Source organism: Crocodylus porosus, unplaced genomic scaffold (assembly GCF_001723895.1).
Source record: "Crocodylus porosus isolate Cpor-Errol unplaced genomic scaffold, CroPor_comp1, whole genome shotgun sequence".
Lineage (NCBI taxonomy): Eukaryota > Metazoa > Chordata > Crocodylia > Crocodylidae > Crocodylus > Crocodylus porosus.
The window spans coordinates 88,579,699-88,601,460 of NW_017728947.1; the positions used below are offsets into that span (position 1 = coordinate 88,579,699).

Below are 21,762 nucleotides of genomic sequence, written 5' to 3' on the forward strand. Positions count from 1 at the left end.
CGTGCCCATCCGTGTCATGCTTCTGGTAGGCTGGCTACGGCTGGGGCTGGCTATGGCTGGGGGGGGTCGCAGGCAGGGTCTCGTGCCCTCCTATGCCCTCCCCTGCGCGAACTCTGTGCTAACTCAGAGAAAAAATAAGTATCGGGTCCCTTAGAGTTCAGGCAGCGAGCTGGTCTGGGCAGTAGCAGGAGGCCGTGGGTGCTCCAGAGCTGCCACGCTGGTTCTGCCCAGTGAAAGCAGTGAGCCAGTCCTGCCTGTAGTGTATTTACTGGCATTGCAGCTGATGCTAATAAATGCAACAGACTAAAAATGAAACACAAACTGTGAAGATATTGTGGCTGCCAGAACTGACTTGTTTTGCAGAAACATTTTACATAGTCCTGCCCTTGCTCACCAAGCCTCTAGTGAAGCAGTTTTCAAACTTTTTGAACTGAGCCCCCACCTTGAGTTACAATTTTGTTTGTGCCCCTCCTGCCCCAACCCAGACAAAGAGACAGGCAAAATATGCTTTTATAAATTTAACAGAGACTAACGCAACTTGTATTTCCTATACTTGTAAGTTTCAAATTCACAAATTGAAACTGATATTCACAGATACTGTACTTACCTACTTTAGCTGTGTTAGCTTCTGCCTTTCGTTTTGGCACTTTATCTTTTGGCAATGCATACCAATACATTTTCACCTCATAAAAGTATGGAAAATATTGAATTTAACACCAGAATAAGATGCACTGCCCAAATGCTTGTTGTATTTTTTTGTGTTTGTAAGAGTAGATATGATAGGTGTACTAAACCAGAAAGTGGGAAATGTAGTTGCTGTGGAAATAATCACTGGTTTAAATACATTGTAACACCTGTGAAATCAGTTGCAAAAGGTTTTCACACATACTGTTTCAGTGTGTGATGTTGTCAAATATGTTCTTTTAAAATGATAACAATGATAATTTTTTTAAAATTAAGTATGCCTTGCACATGATGCCCCTCCCCCAGGGAGGTGCGTCCCACAGTTTGAAAACCGCTGCTCTAGTGGAAAACCATAGCTGGACAGCTAAGGGACAGCCAGTCTCATCAGAATTAGTTTTTCGCCTTGAGGTATGACTTCTCAACTAAGCCAAACAACACTAAGCTCTTTAACATTTGTTCAGCTTAGTGTCATATAACAAGACCCTTAGTCTGAAGTCGGGCTTAAGGCAGGGTAGATGTGCACCTTATAGACTAACTACATGAGAGATGCATAAGCATACATAAGCACAGGATTGCTTCATTATACTTGATCAGCACAGCATCTGATGAGGTAAGCCCACCACTTATGAAAGCTTATGCTATGCGTCTGATTTAGTTAGTTTATAAGATGCAAGTCTACCCTGCCTTTTGCCTAGCAAACACTCCCACATTGTTGGAGATGAGGGAAGGAGGGAGAAAAGCAGAAGGGGTTCACCCTGACTCTTCACACTGTTTGTTCATTTTAATATTCACTGCTGCTTTCGGAAGGTGATACTGTAGTTGCATTTGTGGTTTTGCAATATGCATCCCTGCAACTTTCCTGATTCATAAGGGCAGGAAAAGAAAGCTATGTACAAGTCCATTTTTCCTGCAGGAAGCCAAACATTCAGTTAAATATCTGGAGAGAAAAGAACATCAGGATCCAAATGGTATTCATCATCATCCTTAGACACATTCCCATAATATTCAGTTCCTGTGTTGGAGCTGAGTCTTCCCTGGACTGGGCAGAGACTCAAAATGTTGGTTCAGTTGTGTCTTGTATTCTGATAGTGCAAGAGTTTGTTGCTAACAGGTCCCATTTATCTGAAAATAGGGCTACATGTAGAGAACTGCTTTTGTCCAGAGTTTTCAGGACAGCCCTGCGTTGCCCAGCTAGGGACACTTGAATTCCAGAAAACAGCAGATGATACAGCTGCTGCCACAAATATAATTGGTGGAGGGGAGAAGGAAGTGAAAAGAAAGGAGTCACTATAGCACAAAATAAAAAATGTCCACTGTTTGGGATGCACTTAGTGCTTTGAGCTGAAGGGCTGGATTTGGTTCTGCAGCCTTCAGCAGCAACAACAATGAAGTTCTTGATGAAGGGTCATAAACTCATTAAGGAGGAATGAGAAAAGCAGCTGAGCAACTGAATGCTGGTTTATTGGCACAGGGGCAGGAAGCAGCACTTTCAGAACTCCTGGGCTGACCTACTTGTTGGAAGGGAGGAGATTCTTGAAGTAGTGACTCCATGGTTTTCTTCACCAGGAGCTGCTGTACCAGAAGTTGCCGCCTAGAAGTTCTTCCCTAGAGAAGTTCCTTTTTCCAGCCAGGTGAGGAGAGGTTGGCTGACAACATAAATACTACTTCTGTCCTCTTTCACTTGATTATGCTGAGGCAATGCAAGCATGTGAAGGAGGAAGAAATACTTGCTGATAGCGGCCATGACTGAAGCCAGGTCTGGTGCAAGTTTGTAAGTGTCTAAGAAACTGTGGATTTGGCTTGAGGTAAGTGAGACATTACAAGAAATAGATACATTTTCCATAATGTCTCACTTGCCTCGAGCCAAATCCACAGTTTCTTAGACACTTTCAAACTTGCACCAGAGAAGGTAACTGATTCAGACAGTTTTCTCCTAACCAAGGCACACTGAATGAAGCCTATCCTCCTAAAGCCACAGTAATTTATCTTCCTAGCATTAAAGAGGAAAAGACAGTTGTAATTCCTGTGATATCACTTAAGACAGGATCTTGCTTCTTTTTGCTGCTGACCTGCCCTATCCTGCAAAACCTACAGCTGCACGGGGCCCTGCAGTGAAGGGCCCCCCTGTGTCTGGCCACTTGCCACCCTGCCCCCATCCCTGCTGCTGGCAGCTTCACATCTGGCCACTCTCCCCCCCTACGATGCTACTGATGCCAGCTTCACGTCCAGCCACTCACCCATGATGCTACCGACTTCATGTCTGGCCACTCCCCCCCCCGCACCTTCATGTCCAGCCACTCACCCGCTCCCCATGATGCTGCCGACGCCAAATTCAAGTCCAGCCACTTGCCACCCCCCCTCCCCCCCTGCTGCCAATGCCAGCTTCACAACCCCCCAAAACTATTTCTTGCAGGGAGCCCCCAAAAATTGTGGGCCAGCCCTGCTCTTTTCTACACATCCACAATATTTATTATGTCACCGGGTGCTTTATGTATAATTACAGGTTAAACAAAACTATAAATCAAAGGGCCACTTTAATTGACAGCTTTCTCAACATATGCAATAGGGACTTTTTCCAAGATCTTGGTTGGTTGTTTTTTTTTGCTTTAGGAGAACTATACAGAGTAAAAAGAATGTTGTTGTGAAGCAGCTTAACTTTCATCTCCCTATCTTTGGGTTGGATAATTAGGAAGTTAAAAGCTTCACCTTTTGGTTTCTCCTTAATTATCCTAGGACACTTGTGTGCATGGAGGAGTGAGGGGAGGAGAGGGGCATTGCCTACACTGCCTCCTGCCCTCCCCCCCCCCCCCCGCAGGGTAGGGCTGCAGCCTGAGGGGAATGGTGGCAGCCAGGTATGGCAGTGGGGTAGAGCTGCAGCCTGGTGGGCAAATGGCTGGTGGAGGTGACGGCAGCATGCCTCTCTACCCTGCCCCCCCCCAAATCCATTACTCCTTGTGCTGCTGGTGCCATGGAGATTCTGGCGGCAGCAGCAGCAAGTCTCACTGTCCTGTTTTGCCCTCCTGTACCAGGTCCTGCCCACTGGGCCACAAAGGCAGCTCTACAACTGAAGTCTGGCAAGTGGCATCACTGAGGACTTGGATGAAGAGTACTTGCAATGACAGAAACCTCTATATAGATATACTGACACTAGCCAACTGCTGGTCAAGAATGATGGGGGAGGAGGAGTGGGTGGGGATGGAGCTGTGTCCACTCCCTGCTTCCCTCCTGTTGCTTGGGGTCTGGGCCTGATCCCCTCATCCTGGCCACAGCAGTAGTGGGATGGGAGGAGTGGGCCTGGGCCTGATGCAGGGGAGGATGGGTCTGAGGGTAGAAGAAACCAGGCTGCCGCAGCAGAGGGTAAGGAGCAGGCTCAGGGCCGGCATGGGGGAGGAGTGGGCTCAGGACCAAGTGGGGGGGAAGGAGGCCTGCTCCTGCCCTCCCCCAGCCACTGCTGCTTTGGGCTTGGCCTACTCCACTGCCCCCCACCCACCAGGCCCATTTCTTCCCCCACTCCCTCCCTGCATCAGGCCTGGGCCCACACCTCTTCCCCCACTGCTACTGCTGCCACCATGCACCTACTTTTTCCCCACCCCCACCACTACTCCGTCAGCACAGTAGGTGGCAACGACAGAAGGGGGGAGGGGCAGGCCAGGGCCATTGCCCTCACCCCCCCTGCACTGCCACTGCCACCTCCAAGGAACAAGGGGGTGAAGGGCAAGGCCAGCTATGGTGGCCTCGGCCCTCCCCTCCACTCCATCATCACCACCTGCAGGGAGCAGGGTGGTGGGGGGGTGAGGCCAGCCCCCCATTCCATCTGCTCCATTGCCATTGCCTCCAGGGAGGAGGGCAAGGGCGCAAGACCAGCTCTGCTGGCCCCACCCCCGCTGGCCCCTGTATCCCTGCCATCATGGTGACGCATTGCCACCTGTCTGAATGCTTCTTTGCACTCTGATTGGCTGTTTGTCAGCCAATCAGAATGCAAATAAAGTGTTACAGAGAAACAGACAGATTAAGGCTTTTATAATATTAGAACTCATGGTGGAACTCAACCTCATTATCTATGATAGGAAGAATGGCTACATTGCAGTAGGAGACTAAGTTGAGAGGGCCAGAAGAGAACAAATTCAAGACTTACTGCCACCTTCTGCTGGGCATTGCCTCTGATCAGTCAATTGTCCAGGAGTAAACATGATAATATTGCTTTTCAAGTAGATTATTACAACCGCAAAACATTTTGGGAAGACTTCTGTTGCTGTAGAATGTCTAAATGGTAGTATCTTTTACTGGTAATGATCTTTGTCTCATACTAGATTTCATATACTTCATGTGAGCTATGTGACTGGCAACATGGAAATATACATCCTGAAAGCAGAGAGCCACCAGTCAGGCTTTAGGTCAAACGTGATGGAAGAGTGGAAGCAAACTTCAGATTCAAAATGGGACATACTTGTTCAGCTCCCACGCTTAGGATAAAGATCTTTCTTCTTCAGCATATACGAAGTGATGAAACTGACGCCTCTTTCCTCTTACTCCTGTAAGACCTCTTCAATGGCTCCTAGAAGCAAGTCTGTTATAAAAATGAGTGGACCCTTATAAGGCCCTGAATATGGTAAAGGAGGAGATGTAGAACATAGAAATAAACAGGATATCCATAAGCAGTGGTAGCCAATAACAATATGGTGGACCAACCTGACAGAGCAGGGCAAGGTGACTCACAGTGGCCAACTCCTGAGCAGTTCAAATGTGGCCCTCAGTTCCTATCAAATCCGCTGGACTCAGATGGGCAAGAAAATGGACATTTCCTTGAATATCATAGTTATCTCTGCAGTGTATATTCTGGTGTTTTATCTTGACAATAAGGAAGAGGCCACTGTCTTGACTGGGCTTGATATTTGTCAGGCTTCCTATAGGAAACTGGCATGTAAATCCCCAACAGAGAACCTGTGTCCATTCTTTAATGGAATGGCTTCATCTTCTCACTGGAAGGTCCTGTTCAGCACCTTAGACCTCTCTTGGTACTTCACATTCTTGCAGCCCAAGAGGCCTGAATTGTGGGCACAAGTGTAGCTATCTACTAAAGCCTATAGAGAGGCATCCGTAACTGCTTGACCACTCAGCCTTGTTTTCTTAATTTCTCCCTACTATTTTGTTTAACAAATAATCCTTTCCCATGTCAGGGAACAAAATCTGACCTACAGCAGTCATGCTTCTGTGTATGTTTAACCTCCTCAGGTCCCTCCCAACTCTAGTTTTCTATGATTCTATATTTAGATACAAGAGTATAGCTAGATTAAGCTATACAACACTAAAAGTAAATAGAAAGATGCTGTTTTTAAAACACCTGCACATACGACTTAAACTGCTGAAGAAAAGGTTACGTATGTATTTATTACAAAACATGAACCACTAATAGTTTTCTTTAATGTGATACAAACAGTTACTGTATTTTACATTTCAATTTCCATTATTTTAGGCTGCAGATGATCTAGGTCTTGAAGAGATGGGGGAGTGCTTTATCCCCACCCTGAGGCTGCCTGCAGATGTGCTTCTATCTGTGCTCCACAGTGGTTTTCATTGGCAGCTTTCTTCAATAAGAACTGCTGCTTTCAGCAACGCTGCATGATCCACTAACCGTAATGCAAGAGCAGACTTTTTTTTCCTGCAAACAGGAAGGAAGAAAAAAAGTGTCAGGGAAGTTAAACACAAATTTCTTGACACTAGACTATGATCGTTCAATGAAATGTAGTTTTCACATGTGGAAAAAGTGAAAGCAGTGGTAATATATTTCAAAAAGTTCCCACTAAGTATCTTATCAAGATTACTTCTTGCATGATTTTTTTTCAATCAATTCAACAAGTACTGATTATATTTAGCTTCATGCCACAATATTGAGCAAACCTGGGTACATCATCCTTTTAAATGGATAGGTCCCTTTAATAACGGTCCACTTCAGAGATCTATGCTCGCTCCTTTACTATTCAACATACTGCCATAGTAACATGAAGTTCATTTATGCTAACAACATCCCTGTTGCACTACAGGCATGGTCATCATAATCAGTGATACTCTCTACATCAATTTAAAGAAATGGTGGACTATTTCCAATCCAGGAAGATCTGCCTCAGAACTTCCACGGTAACAGTTTTTCACTTAACATAGCCACAAAAGAACCACCCAACACAGCACAGCCTGAATTCTTTGCACTGTTAGGTCTCATATCCCCCTGAATTAGCTGGGAATATAGAGACACAGGAAACAGTTGACTGGGACCACTGAAGCGCTCCTGTTTTTATTTCAAAGGGATCCAATTCACTGTTCCACTGGGAAGAACCATTGATGAACTCCAACTGAGTGGAGAAGCAGTTCCCCTTGAAGTGAAAAGTTGTAGCAAACAGCTAAACCAGGCCTAGTCAACATTTTCTGGCCAGAGTGCCAAAACAACCACAATGCCTACCTTGGAAGGTGCCAGAGTGCTGAGATGCCACAGTCTGGAGTAGCTGTTTGCAGCCTCCCAGCTGCAGCCAGCCCATGGAGCCTGGTCTGCTTGCAGCCTCCCAGCTACCTGCTGGTAGCAGCCTGGGCTCTGTGGCTGGCAGCAGCTTAGAGCCCAGGATGGCAGTGGTGTGCTGAGCAAAATGGCCTTACATGCCATGCTCAGCATGGGTGCCAGGGGTTGCTGACCCCATGCTAAACCCTTCATATGTAATTTGGCAACTTGCTATGAACTAAGTGGGTTGTGAACCAACAGAATATGACTGGATCCATATTCTTCTGTGTCATCTTTTGCAGACAGTGAGTGCATCTACACGGGCTATTTACTGCAGAGCTACTTAATTAGCTCCACACTAAAGTCTCAGTGTCAGCACGCATTTACACATCTACCATTTTGTCCTGCAATGTGCCAGAGATCTGCCACTTAATTGAGTCTGCTCTGCATGTGAACTGATGCAGTTGTTAAGTGGCAAAATAGTGTGCAGGGAATGGCAGCAGCGTGCTTTAAACTAAAGCACCTCGAAGATGTTTTACTTCAAAAGCGCACCACCGCCATCTTCTTTATGCAGATGAACATTTCGCCATTTATGGAAACTGTGCGTGTTGCACTGGTTGCTTTTCAAAGTGCCCAGCACTGTGGCGGTTATAGGTGTAAAAAAGACATATGTGTGTAGCCCTATTAGGTTGCAGGAAATTAATCAACTCTGCAGCAGGTCAGTACTTGTAAATACAAGTACTATTCTACAGCAGAGTTCTTTAGTGCACAGCAACACATGTATAGACACCCACCAACCGGGCTGGCTGGGAGAGAAGGGTGCTTCAGTGTAGTGGCTGCCTGCCAGCTAGCTCTGCACTGGAGCACCCTTGTGCCCCAGGTAGCCCCTCCAAAGCACACTGAGCTGGGCTGGAGCAGCCCCAGGCTGGCAGGCTGATCCCCCAAACTCCTGCTATTTGGGACTGCTCCAACCCAGCTCAATGTACTGCGGTCCTAGGCAAATGTTCGAATGCGGGGCTCGGGTGCAATAAACTTCAGCACAATAGGCGCTGGAGTTTATTGCTCTGTGCTAATTGTATGTGTAGATGCACTCAGTGGGTATGAAATGAATGTTATTCAAATTAGTTGCAGGTAATCTTGGACAGAAATTTGATTTTTCATTTGGAAAAGAAATTACACAGCAAACATACCTAGAAGATGAGAAACAATGCATGTTGTGATTGCTGACACCAATCATAAACTATGAGCCAAAATGTAAATGCATGCTTTGATTGGTTGATTAGTATTTCAGATTATACTAAGATAGTTTTGAAACTATCCAGTGGCTCACTTACATTGGATTTGGCTACTTGAATGTAAGTGGTCATCTTTCATATAGGAGGAAAGATGTTCCTGATTTCAATCTCTCCTCTCCTCTGTTGTAGTAGAGGGCTTCACTTCAGCTTGCAAGAAGTGAATACTTAAATTTACATAGTAAATACAACTGCACAAGGCTTTAGGTGCCTTTAAGAACTGTAAGAATACACCCCCAGCAGTGTTAAACAAAAATCAGACAAGAACTCAGCTACCTAAAAAACTCCTTTTCAATCCTCCCTTCATCATTCAGGAACGTAACTGCACTTTCTAAAAACCCTAATGAATAAATAACTTTTACTGTGTGTCCAGAAGGTTATCAAATTTGGATTATTTCAAGATTATCAACCTAGTTCCAAGCACTTTCATCAAGTGATTGTTAAACTTATTATTAGAGCTTCCTTAACACCAAACCCTTACATGCATTTAGTAAAAAGAGGTAATTAAAGGAGGTGATTGAATTCTCTGGCTGAACCAAGTCTAATACAATGTACCAACATCATGTCAGCTATTATTAGTTTCATCAGGTAAAGGAAAGAGCAGAGATTGTAAAAGTTCTCTTGGGTAAAAATGAAAATTTGTACCACCTCTTCTGCAAGTTTTTATTCCTTTTGCCTCTAGACCAACAGGACTACAGCCTAGATACCAGACATATCAGATATCTTGCACATAGGACAGAGCAATCCCATGCACCAGTACAGGCCCAGGGACTGACTGGCTATATAGCAGCTCTGCAAAAAAGGACCTGGGGGGTTTGGTGGACAATAAGCTGAATATGAGCCAATAAGTGTGCCCTTGTTGCGAAGAAGTGTAACAGTATACTGGGCTGCATTAATAGGAACATCGCCAGCAGACTAAGGGAAGTGGGTATCCCCTCTATTTGGCACTGGTGAGGCCACATCTGAAATACTTTGTCCCGTTTTGGGCCCTCCACTACAGAAAGGATGTGGACAAATTGGAGAGCCCAGTGGAGGACAATAAAAATGGTGAGGGGGTACTAGAACACTGGAACAGACTACCCAGAGAGGTTTTGGTTACCTCCATCCTTAGAGGTTTTTAAAAACTGGGTAGACAATGCCTTGGCTTGGATTATTTAGTTGGGGCTGGTCCTGCTTTGAGCAGGGGGTTGGATTAGATGACCTCCTGAGGTCCCTTCCATTCCATGGTTGGTTATAACTACATCAAGAAAGCCAGATGTGGTAAAACACTGTCTCCTACATTATCTTTTTTCTTTGCATCGTTCAGTAGAAGTCTTGTGTGCCCAATAGGTCTCTTTACAAACAACAATTTTTAAATGAAAGTAATAATTTAAATACTGCTGCAAAACAGCTGTATGAAAAAAGTACAGGAAACACTTGGCAAAACCAAATCTTTCTTTTTCCTCCTTTCCCAGCTGGTTAAAACAAAATACAGGGATAGACTTATGTCTGACCGAGACACAATTTAAGACAATTAACAGGGCTGTAAAGGTAGATAAACTATGAAAGATATAGTCATTGGCACTTAAATGGTCTTTTAGTTCCTCATAAAATGTGTAGTTTAAAAGACATCTCTAATTATATTACTGTTTAGACAAAATGTTAGTCTAAACACACTATGTTAAATTTTAAACTTAATTTATTCAAGTGCTGAGATTCTTTAGATATTTCAAGAGAATCAAGCCAAAATGTCTGCCACTGAAGCTGAAGGAATATGCAAAAAGGGCCAACCAAAGAAATCCTTCTCTCAACTACTATCAAAAGACAGGGAAAACTTATAGAATTAAATCTACATGCCAAGGTGACAGACAAAGGTTGGCAGAGCTTTGTTGGGTCTTAAGAAAAAGGACCGCACGGGGTAGATTTAAATTTAGAATAATTAAAGAACTGATGTCAAATTGCAAGGCTGTTTCTTTGCTGCTGTTATCCTGCATCTCTGCATCAGAACAGAGTGAGAACCAGGACATCCTACTTCCCTCTACCCTAATCTTTTGGCACCTTGTTTCCATCCCAAGTATCTCACATATTCTAGCGCAGTAAAGGAGGCTAGCCATCAGTACTCAGCATGATGTCTTGCAAGGCTGATCCCCTATCTCCTCCTTGCCAACTAGTGTCATACCTGCAGCCCAAGTCATAAAAAAAATGTAAGTATCTGTAGAGCCAGCAGTACTTCCTACATAAAAGTAAGGTTCTTCCTAAAGCCTTTATCTCAGGGGTAGTTCTGCCTTTGTGATGCATTCAGGTGGATATTATACTACTGTTACTTCATGGCTACATCCAGAGCTAAGAGCAGTGCTCCTATCACAATGGTGAAACAGCAAGCACATCGTTTTCAAACAAATACACTTTTTAGACTAAGCTACTCCTGTCCAGATTTTCAGAATTCTTAGAAACTTTTCTAACCAATTAGATTTGAAAATCCAGGTTGACTGAAACAGCCTGATCCATAAATATAATCCCTCCAGGTAAGTGTTGAGACATGTCAACAGTGCAGTATGGGAACTCTTATTACAAGTGTATGTAGTACTTGTTAATAACAGATGGCTTCATTCTCTTCTGTCCACCCAACCTCCCTTATTGAAAAGTATCCCTTCACAAATACCCCACACTCTGAATACAATTTATAGTTAAAAATATTGTTGGACCTCAAGAATTAATTTCAGAGTAAATTTTGGAGGAAAAGGTGAGTAAGGTGAAGTGAAAACAACTCACATTTTATGCTAGAGTAACCAGTTCACATTTTTTATGCTGTGGTCTTTCTTGCAATTTAAAATTGGAATTGCATGTATTAATGAAAGCTGAAGCTTACCAACATTGATACCTGGCACAACATCCAAAAGCCTCTTTCTTTTGGAAAGAGAAAACTAGAGAACAAAAGTTAACTCCTTATTCTAGCATGCAGTGCATCACTTTTCAGGCAAAAAGCTAAGCTCCTTTTATGTGTGGGGTCAAGCCCTGGATCCCTGCTGATCTTAATTTACAGCAGGATAAAAGTATGCAAACATAAATGAGGACAGGGAATCAATTTCTGGTTATGCAAATAAAACATCTTTTGTTTCACTCCTTTCCAAACAAACTTCTAACGTAATATTTGTACAATTTTACTGCTTATTTTAGATGCATCCCTCCTCACTTGTAAAAGCAACTAAAGAAGTAATACATAGTATTTCAGTTTACTAAGAATTAATATTATTCTGATTTGGAAAACAGGGGAAGAGTATGGTCACTGAGTTACAATCAAAGTTTAATTACTGTTTTTCAACTAGATAATCAGAATAGATTTCAATAGATGGTATTTTGGTAAGTAATTCTGGAATCATCATCTATATCACTAAAAATGGTATTCCAAAGGGAATAAGAGGTTTAAAAAATACCAATAAAAGCAGTTTTTTCTTCACTTTTGATTCTTTTTTATTTTTAGAAGTCAAATGTGTCAATATAGTATTATTCCTAAATCATCCATCCTCTATTTTGATTTGTTAGTTTACTATCGTTTTCAGTTATGAAATTTTGAAGTCTCTTTGGAATACTAATTTCATATTTATAAGTTTTCTTCACTTTTTCTATTCCACCCTATTTCCCTGAATAGTTTCTCAAGACGGTTGCTGATGTAAAGTTTAATATAAAATATTTAGTCACAAAATAGTATTGCTTTTTATGCACACTGTGGCAAGATTCATTTTTTCAATAAAAACTATACCATCTTCCATAAAATCCTAAACATATTAAGAATTGTGATGCAGAACAAAATTACACAGGGTGAAACAGGTACCAGCACAACAGTGAGATTATATTACATCAAAATTTTTTTAATGGTCCCAAATATATACTCAACAACTAAGCATACACTCAGGGGGCAAAAAAATAATAAAAAAAATAATAATAATAAAAAAAAAAATTATGACACAAAAGTGACCACATCTAGAATTCCACTCAATCTTTAATCAAGAAGGGACAGACAAATCCCCCACCTCCAAAAAATTCTGCAGTTTAAAGGGCAAAAGGGAACAGATTAAAAAAAAAGAAGAAAAAAAAAGAGGAAACTTTATATTCGGCCCTCCCATCAGAGGTTTTTAAAACCTGTTGTAGCTTGACTAAAACGTTCAGAATGTATGATTTCAAAGGCAGGTCTCTTTATACAAAGAAACTGCTGGCATTCTTAACTAGCGAAGAATTATGGCAAAACAGCCTTTTCTTCAAAAGTCTCATACATGGTCCAAGAAAGCATATTCTGATTGTAGCAACTGACCAGCCAATCCAGAGTTCCACTAACAAAACTCCTGCCCTGTTGGCTTTTTTTTTTTTTTCCATTTCCTTCCCTGAGAAAAGGGCAATGTGTGGTCCAAGCTGGAGAGCTCAAAGGTCTTTCCCCTAAATGTAGAAATTTCCCCTTCTTCTGCTCCTTTGAATTGGCACTTGATTGGCAGAAATCCATTTGTATAGGTTGATCTGTGTCACACACAGTAATTCACAAAAGATTGCTACTTTTTGTGGGTTTTGGAAAAATTACTCTCCCCCCAACTGGTATTGATCATAGGCAGTTGCCATTATGACGACTCAAGTTTTGCTTTCTTTGACAAAGGTAAAGTTTCTTCCTTATCTTCATCTTCATCATCTTCCTCATCGTCATCATCAGGATAATCTACAAGCCCCACTAAGCCTCCCTGCAAAAAAAGAAAAAAAAGATGCAATTCATTCATATAAAAATCACGTAGGTATGTCTAATTTCCAAAGAAAATGACAATGTTGCTACTGCAGTATATTTTTACAGGATCGCCAATACATTTGAAGCTTTGTTTTAAAACATTCAAAAAGCACAAAACTAATGTCTTTTGGAAGTTCTTATCAGTATACATACAAAACAGAGTTCTACCAAGTGAAACTATCTTACCTAATGAGGATATATTGGGTTGAAATTAAAGAAAATCCAAACTGCTTAGCAAAAAATAATCACTGCAGCTCTACCTGTTTAAAGATGGAAATATCTTTTATCTAAGATGGAGAACTGGACTGCAGCAATGAGCGATCTGGCAGCACTTCAAAGACAATACAGAACATCCTTCAAATTGAATTATCAGTTAAGATAATTTTATAACAGTCTCTTTTCACTAATGCTAATTTTAAAATATAGTAATTTTAAATACCTGTACTATATGTTAAGTAACTCCATGAATGAGATGTGAAGGTCACAACTTAAACAAGTTTGGGAAATGTAAAACTTAAAATTCTTTTTAACAGCATTGTAAGCGAGCTCATGTTAAGTGAAACATGAGGACCTGAGGTTAGAGTATCCACATCTAAATAAATAATTTGATCTTTAGAGATACTGAACGCTCAGAACTCCCAATTACTAAAATTCTTTCAGATTTCTGAAGTTTAGCCCATATGACTTAGGGGTGCACCGATAAGAGATTTTTGGGGCCTATATCCATAGTAGATATTTAAGGAGGCATACCATCCAATACCAATCTGATTTCTGATACCATTCTGGCAGCTTGGAGCTGTGTGCAGCTGTTAAGTCTGATAAGGTGGAAGGGAGGGCAGGGCGGGGAGGGAAGGAACATGTGGGCAATAGATCAAGGCCCCCGTGGTGAGGGAGGAGTGGCATTGGGGCAAGCACCACCCACCCAGTGTGCGGGTGGGGGACACGGGATGGAACAACGGGTCATCTTGGGGGCACAGGGAGGGTGGGACCTGCTGCCACACACTACTCAAGTGACTCATCTGGTGCTTGCCTACTTGTCCGGTGCATCCCACCACCGCTCCCACTGCTGGTCTGAGAGGGCAGGGGCATGTGTCCCTGGATCTGCATAGGACGGGGCGGGAAAAACCCTGTGCAGTCCCAGCCCCACTGCACTCCACCCCACACAGATCTGGAGAGGGGGGGCACACGCCCTCCCAGGTGAGCAGTGGGAGCAGCAGCAGGGGCCACCAGATGAGTGTCAGATGAGCCGCTGAACAAACCACGTGCAGCAGTGGGACCACCTATGAGCCACAGCTTTGCCCTGTCCCTGCTGGGCAGTGCTTTCCCCAGCCCCATTCCTTCACTGCAGGGGCCTTGATCTACCCCTTCCCTTCCTCCTCCCCTTCTAGCACACCACACTTACCAGCTGCATGCAGCACTCCAAGCTGCCAGGCAGTGCTCCTCACTGCCTACATGCTGCACTGAGGCTGCGTGCATGCATGGGCCATTTATCAGCCAACTTATCAGGCTGATCTCCGATACAGACAATTTTCTTTATATTGGTGCCGATCCGATATTGGACCCATGTATTGGTGCACCTCTAACATGACTACAATGGCAACTGTAGACACTCACCACCAGAGATGTGGGCCGGAAAATTTTCTGGGAAATTTTCCAGTGCTTTATTTTTCCGTGGGAAATTTTCCATTTCTAAAAATTCATTGTTTCGTAAAATTCATTAGTAACAATGAATGGATGCCAATACAATTATTAGGTAAGCTTGGCAGTTTCAAAGTTGTAATTAATGTTTTTCAGGTGATTGTTTCCTAGGAAGTGTGAGAGAGAGTACATATATGTTTTTACTGATTTGTAAAACAGGAAGGTAAATACACTCACACAATAATCCAAAACAAAAATCAAGTTATGAATTCACCTAATTGGCTGAGCATGTCAAGTCAAAGCCAAAGCTAAAACTGTGATTAATTTTTGTTTCACTTTCAGTTCAGCAAACACATAGAGCAGTGTCTCACTTTTTTCCTTGGGTTGGGGAACTTGGAAGTGTTTGCATAAGATCTGTTAGCTTTTTAGTGCTTTTGGTTTGAAGTAGTCATAATAATGCCTAATCAGAAAAACATTAGTGAAGTTCAAGCCACTGAAGAAAGAAAGTTGGTAGATGTAAATATCGCAGGCAGGAGCATGCTACCAACAGAATAAGAATGAAGAAACATTTAATAACATATAGAAACTGTCCTGAAAGAGTACAAGCCCTATACAGAAAGCTAATACAATGAAGTGGTGGAACAACATCATTTGAGAAAAGTCTATTTCAGGAATCCTATGCAAGTAAACAAATTAATATGTTAAACAACACACAGTATAGGACAGCATCTATATTGTTTTAAAACATTATAATTTTAAAAGGTGTTAATGCAACTCTCTATATTATATATTATCTATATAATAAATAAATATTATTTATTTAATATTTGTATCCTGCTTTTCTGCTTGCACTAAATACCCAAAGTGGCTTAGGCTTAACAATATTTTTTTAAAGTTACATAATAAAGAGTTAACTATTTCAACCCAGCAGAGCAAGCTTAGTCCTCTAGCTGATGGCAGAGGCCAGACTATCCATCCCTTTGACTCTGCAGTCCCAGGGCACCTGATCAGCAAATTGAGCTGCAGTGCTCTTTCTGGCAGGGAAGGGGGAAGCAAGCTCTCTGCCACTTCCCTTTCTTCTGATGGATGAGGCTTGACTAGAATAGGCTAAAATAAAAATCTTTTGTCCCTTTTGCTGCAGGAACTTGGTAGCCCAAGTGAAATAGCAGATTTGCAAAAAACTGGAAAATTAAAAAGTTGTGCTACCAGGTCTGGGGAAAGAAGCAGGATCCTCACTTGCAAGATCACCGTCATCAGATATGCAATCCACCAGATATGCAATCCACCATGAGTAACTGTTCAAGACAGTCAAGCTTTTTAGACAAAAGGTCAAAAGAAGATCAAGACAAGACAGACGAGACATTTGCTTGAGCTGTTTTTGCAAGTTATACACCTCTTTCCATAACTGAAAAAAATCAATACTGGAAGGAACATTACAAACAGATTCGCCTGTTGTATAAAGTACTGTCACGTTATCGCTTTGTCATACTCTCTAAGAGAGAGTGTGATGAGTTCAAATAATGGTTATTTAAAAGACTGGTCAAGCAGAATCATTGACTCTGATGTCAGATGGATGGACTGATGCACAAGGAAATCCTTTATTGAACATTATGTTAGCAACCCCGGAACCCATATCCCTGAAAGCAACTGTTACCAAATCTTCTCATCATACAGGTGAATACATAGCCAAATTACCAAGTGAAGAAATTGAAAGTGCAGGTCCCTCCAGGGTATAAGCCCTTATAACTGATAAATGTGAGTAACATGAAAGCTGCATTGCAAATATTAAAAATTTAATGGTATTTGGCTGCCTTGCTCATGGGTTGAGTCTTCTGGTAAAGGACATAGTAAGTGTGAATACAATAAAGACAATAATGGCAAACTGCAAAGTGACTGTGAAAGTATTTAACAATCATGTTGATAATCAGACTTTGAAGAAATTACAGGAAGAGAAGCAGGGGAAGGAAAGTGCACTTTCATTGCCAGGAGAAACCAGATGGGGCTCGGCTACAAAGTGCTTACATAGCTTGCTGCACACAAAGAACAGTTTGCAGTGTGCTTCAATAGATGACACAGTATCCCAGATTATTCCCATGAACATTCAGCAGCAGATTCTTGACAACGATGTGTTCTTGGTTTCAGTTCAAGGAACATTCAATTTGCTACTACCAGTTTCAGAGGTTATCGAGCAGCCTGAAGGAGATGCACCAAGCCTTTTTTCTATTTCTCAAAATCTCTTGCTTCTGGAGAATCAGTCAGAAGCACAATTAGTGAAGATAAGTGATAAGTCACCCTTGCCCACAGACTGTTAAAACCATTGTTTACTGAAAGAGAATGTGGTTCAAGTAGTTCTGAATCAGATTTGCCTCGATATGATTCTGAAATGGATCTGATAAGTAATGCGAGTGATTTTATAGATAGCGACAGTGAAACTGCAGGTGCTGCAATGACCTCAGTGGAAGAGAGAAGCTCTGCTGAAGTAGATGTGTGGACAACCATGGCATATCATGCACAGTTCTTCGGGTGTGCCAAAATTAGTGTGTCAATAGTTCTCAGAGACTTGGCTTTTTTCCCCTTAAATTTAAACAACCATTGCAAGGGAAGTACATGGTATTGTGTATTGTGTTTACATTTTTACATGTATTCCAATAAAATAAATTTCTTTCCACATAAAGCTTTGAATTTGTTTGAATATAACGTTTAAACCACAAGTATGCTGTATTTATTTTCTTCTCCTAATCAACTATTTCAGTTCAAATACTTGTGGCTATTGGGACATACAATTAACATGAGATACTTTTTTAGTTTTTTACTGAATGTAAATCAAATATAAGTCAAATAAACATGCTAAATCAGATTACGCTCTATTTAGGGCATTTTCCAATTCAAAATTTTCCAGTAAACCCACATCTCTGCTCACCGCCTCCCAAAATCCAAACACTTTATTTAGGTTTCTAATGGTAGGGAACCACATTTTTTTAAAAACTGGCCATTGTATGCTAAGGCACAAATGTAACAATCACAGTGTACACAGAAACATGTATTTTTACTATATTAACACTGTTTACAGTAATTTTTATACAAGCTTAATACTTTGCGTATACGGTATAGATAAAATAAGAACAAGTTAAAGCTACTAAAAAGCTGAATTCCAATGTTATTTTAAACGGGTATTTATTAAAACACTGAAAATTTATGAAAATGTATTTACACCATGAAAAACATACCTTATGTACAAAGGCATAAAAATTAAAACAATATACTGTAAGAAAGCCTTTTCCTATTACTAAGGACAACTTGGCAATATAAAACATCTACATATAATAGTATGAAGGATTGTATGCATAACAGCAAAAAGAATTATTATCAGGGTAAAAAAAGTCAGTAAGGATATGTTGGTAAAAATGAATTTTTGGATCTGATTTTTCACTCCTAACATAAGGAAAAAGCCAATTTATACACATTAAAAACAAGCAAAACCACAGAACAGGGGACAGTAACTTTACAACAAATATCTGTCAATGAAAGCCAATCTTGTTTTAGAGATGAATATAGGGCTGTGAGAAGCTTCAGTCCTGATTTGATTTGGTGGAGATTCAGCCTGATTCAGTGGCCGAATCTCCGAATCAAATCAGATGACCCTTTAATCCCTCCAAATTGAAATCAGAACCTCTCTGAAACGTTTGAAGGACTGGGTGATTCGGACAGAGAGACAGCTTTAAGTGTTTTTTCTACATACTTCTAGGTAGCAGGCAGCTCGTGAATGCTGCGATGGTGGGGCACATGGAGTGTCCCACAAAAGCACAGGGTGCTCCCCAGTGCACTCAGCAGCAGACCCACAAGTGGACCAGAAGCTCTTCTGGTCCACTTTCGGGCTGCTGGGGAGCATGTTGGGGACGCCCCTGTGCCCACCTGGCTTGGCAACTAGTGCCTCCTGGGTCTGGGGGGCACCCAGGGACCCTCCGTGGCTGACTGCTGAGCTGGAGGGGGCGGTGCTGGGGGCCCCCCCCCCCCGAGTGGATGTGGACCAGAAGTACTTCTGGTTCTCTTCCAGGTTCACCGCCAAGCATATAGAGACACCCCCCCCCCCAACTCCTGTGGGACACTCCATGAGCCCCAATATCGCAGCGTTCACAAGCCATGCTGGTACCTCGTGGTATGTAGAAAAAACCTTTAAAGCTGTGTCTATGCCCAAATCGCTGATTTTCCGAATCAGTGTTGAATCTTCAGATTTGAATTCAGTCAAATCAGATCAGGGACAGTGATCTGAATCAACGAACTGAAGCACTGTCCCCGATTTGTGCTGTATCATAATCAAATAGGGCCTGCTTTGCACACCTCTAGATGAATAATCCTCCTTAGAAGCACGGCTCCCCTCTCCTGTATGCCTCAGTGATCTAGGCAGCCAGAGGGGCAGAGGTGGACAACCTCCTTTATTCAAGTTTAGCAGAAGTCTTTCTAATCTGAGGAACCTCTAAGGAAGGAAGGTCCTGGAGGAGTGTCAGGTTTAACATGGTCCATCTGGATAGGGAAAGCAGCAGGCCAACAGAACTTGGCGAGAAAGGAAACGCCTCCATGCAGGGGTGGATTCAGGGGAGTGTAGGTCCACTGATTCCTGCTCCACCCAAACTTTAAAACCAAGTAAGTGCTCAGTATAGGCAGGGGCATTTCTATTCTATTTCTGTACAGTTCATTATAATCTACCTGATTCCTATTAATCTTTCTTCATTGTATAGGTGTTAACAACTAGGGCTGTGCAAAGCTTTGGGTAGTGATTCAATTCAGAGGGGACTGGGCCCGATCCAGTGGCTGAATCTCCAAAATTGAATCAAATCAGGGGACCAATTTAAAGGTCTGAATCGTTTCAAAGCTCTCTGAACCTTCAGAAAAGATTTAGAGCGCTTTGATGATTCAGTCAGTCCCCAGTGGCTGCAGCAGGGAGCAGCAGCCGACTCCGAGCTGGTAAGTAGGGCAGGAGAGGGGGGGCTGTGGGAGGGGAGCATGGGGAGACAGACCCCTGCCAGTCCCCCCCTGCTCCCCCAGGCTGCCCCTGCCTGTCCCAGCTCCTGGTACTTTAAAAAAAGTCCCGGTGCTCACTGGGGGCGGGGGAGGCAATCCCTGCTGCCCCCCACTGTCCCAGCACCCCCACAGGTGCCCTGCCCAGGTCAACTCTGGCCCTTTAAGAAAAACAAAAAAACTCCCCAAAAAACCAAGAAAAGCCCCGGGACTCCCTGCTCCTGCAGTGGCCTCGGGGGACTTGTGGAAGAGCCCCACCATGAGGTATGGAGCAGCAGGGATTGCCCCCCCCCGCTGGCAGAATCTGAGTCTCAGGTTTTCCCCATGGGGGGGGGCTTGTGCAGAGCCCCCCACACAGCATGGGGCAGCGGGGATCACCCCCACCTGGCAGCACCCAGTGAGTTGGGGCTTCCCGCTTCCCAAGTGCCAGGAGCTGGGGGATGGTCCTGGCCTAGCTGATTCGGGACTGATTTGAATCACTGTCCCCCGAAGCCGAATCCAAAGTGAATACTAACCGCTTCACATAGGCCTATTAACAACCCTCTCTCCTTTTCAATGGTCTTGATGTTCCATTAATAAAGCTATCCTTTTAAATGCATTTTCCATATCTATTAGCCATTCCTGGTAATCTCTCATTTCACAGCCCTGCAGACTGCTTTTACCTCTGTTTAAAACCTTAACTCAGTTGGGGTAATATTAACTCAGGTGAACAGTAACAGGTGTGGAAATAATTGACAGTGAAGTACTGGATGCACTGTCAAGATGCTCAAGAAGGCTAGAAGATGCCTCCACATAAACAGAAAATTTACCCAAGAAAAAGAATTACATTCCACAGGCGATGACCTGGTTAGAGGGCTCCAGGTCCTCAACTACCTGGGCAATAGCAATCATCGCTTGCTGGAATTCACCATCCAGCGCAGGGTGTCAGACCCTACAAAGAGAGGCTACGGGACCTTAACCTGTTCAGCCTCCACAAGAGAAGGCTGAGGGGTGGCAGTCTATAAACTCACTAGGGGGGGACCAGTAGGGTTTGGGAGAGACCTTGTTCCCCCTAGCGCCTCCCGTGGTAACAAGAAATAATGGCTACAAGTTGTTAGAGAGTACGTTTAGACTAGACATCTGAAGGGACTACTTCCCAGTCAGGGTGGCTAGGATCTGGAACCAACTTCCAAGAAAAGTGGTGATGACTCCTACCCCGGGGGTCTTTAAGAGGCGGCTTGATGCCTACCTGGCTGGGGTTATTTGAGCCTGGTTTTTCTCTACTGCAGCCTGATGCAAAGTCCCTTCTGACCCTATTTCTATGAATCTATGAATCCATGCAGGTTTCCAGGTCCGGAAAGAATGACCTGCTATTTCCTTCCAAAGATAGGACAAAGCATCTTCCCTCAGCCTCCAGAAGAATTTGGAAAAAAAGACTCATTTAGTTCTCATTCCAATCTGGCTTCCTTCTTTCATATATTTGTAAAGAAAAGGAAATTCAGACCCAAAGGAGTTAAAGCTACAATGATTCAGTTACAGCTGTAACTGGCGAAAGAAAAACTTCTGGCAAAAGAGAATCTGAAGTGAATAAAAAGCATCCATGAAGCAGAATCAATTTTCAAGCTTCTAAGAGAAGAGCCAGCTGCAAAGAAAATCCATGTGGCATTACAGAAAGTGAAGAATTTAACATAGTTGATTCCATTTTGTTGTACTGCATTAATATGAAATCTATAAGCCATAATTTCCCCCAATTTCAAAAGCCAAATAACAAAGTATATAAAGTGTTATTAAATATAAATTAATAGAATAATAGTTTAATTAATTTAAAAATGTAGATTTGTAGGAGTTTATATGTGCCTTCTGTGTATTTGTGAAGTTACTGGTGACCCTTTTTAGCATTTTTCCCAATAGTTCAGGAAGTT

The 21,762-nt window shown here is 42.6% G+C and overlaps 1 protein-coding gene across 2 annotated transcripts in view; it reads right to left on the reverse strand.

The window, feature by feature from the left end:
* Positions 1-12,794: 12,794 nt before the first annotated feature.
* The window catches only part of PPP4R3A (protein phosphatase 4 regulatory subunit 3A), a 61,852-nt gene continuing 52,884 nt past the window's right edge, over positions 12,795-21,762 (reverse strand). For both annotated transcript variants that reach the window (XM_019552415.1, XM_019552416.1), the window contains one exon: positions 12,795-13,166. In XM_019552415.1, coding sequence (XP_019407960.1) covers positions 13,050-13,166 — 117 coding nt within the window. In that variant the 3' untranslated portion in view covers positions 12,795-13,049. The remainder of the gene's footprint in view (positions 13,167-21,762) is intronic.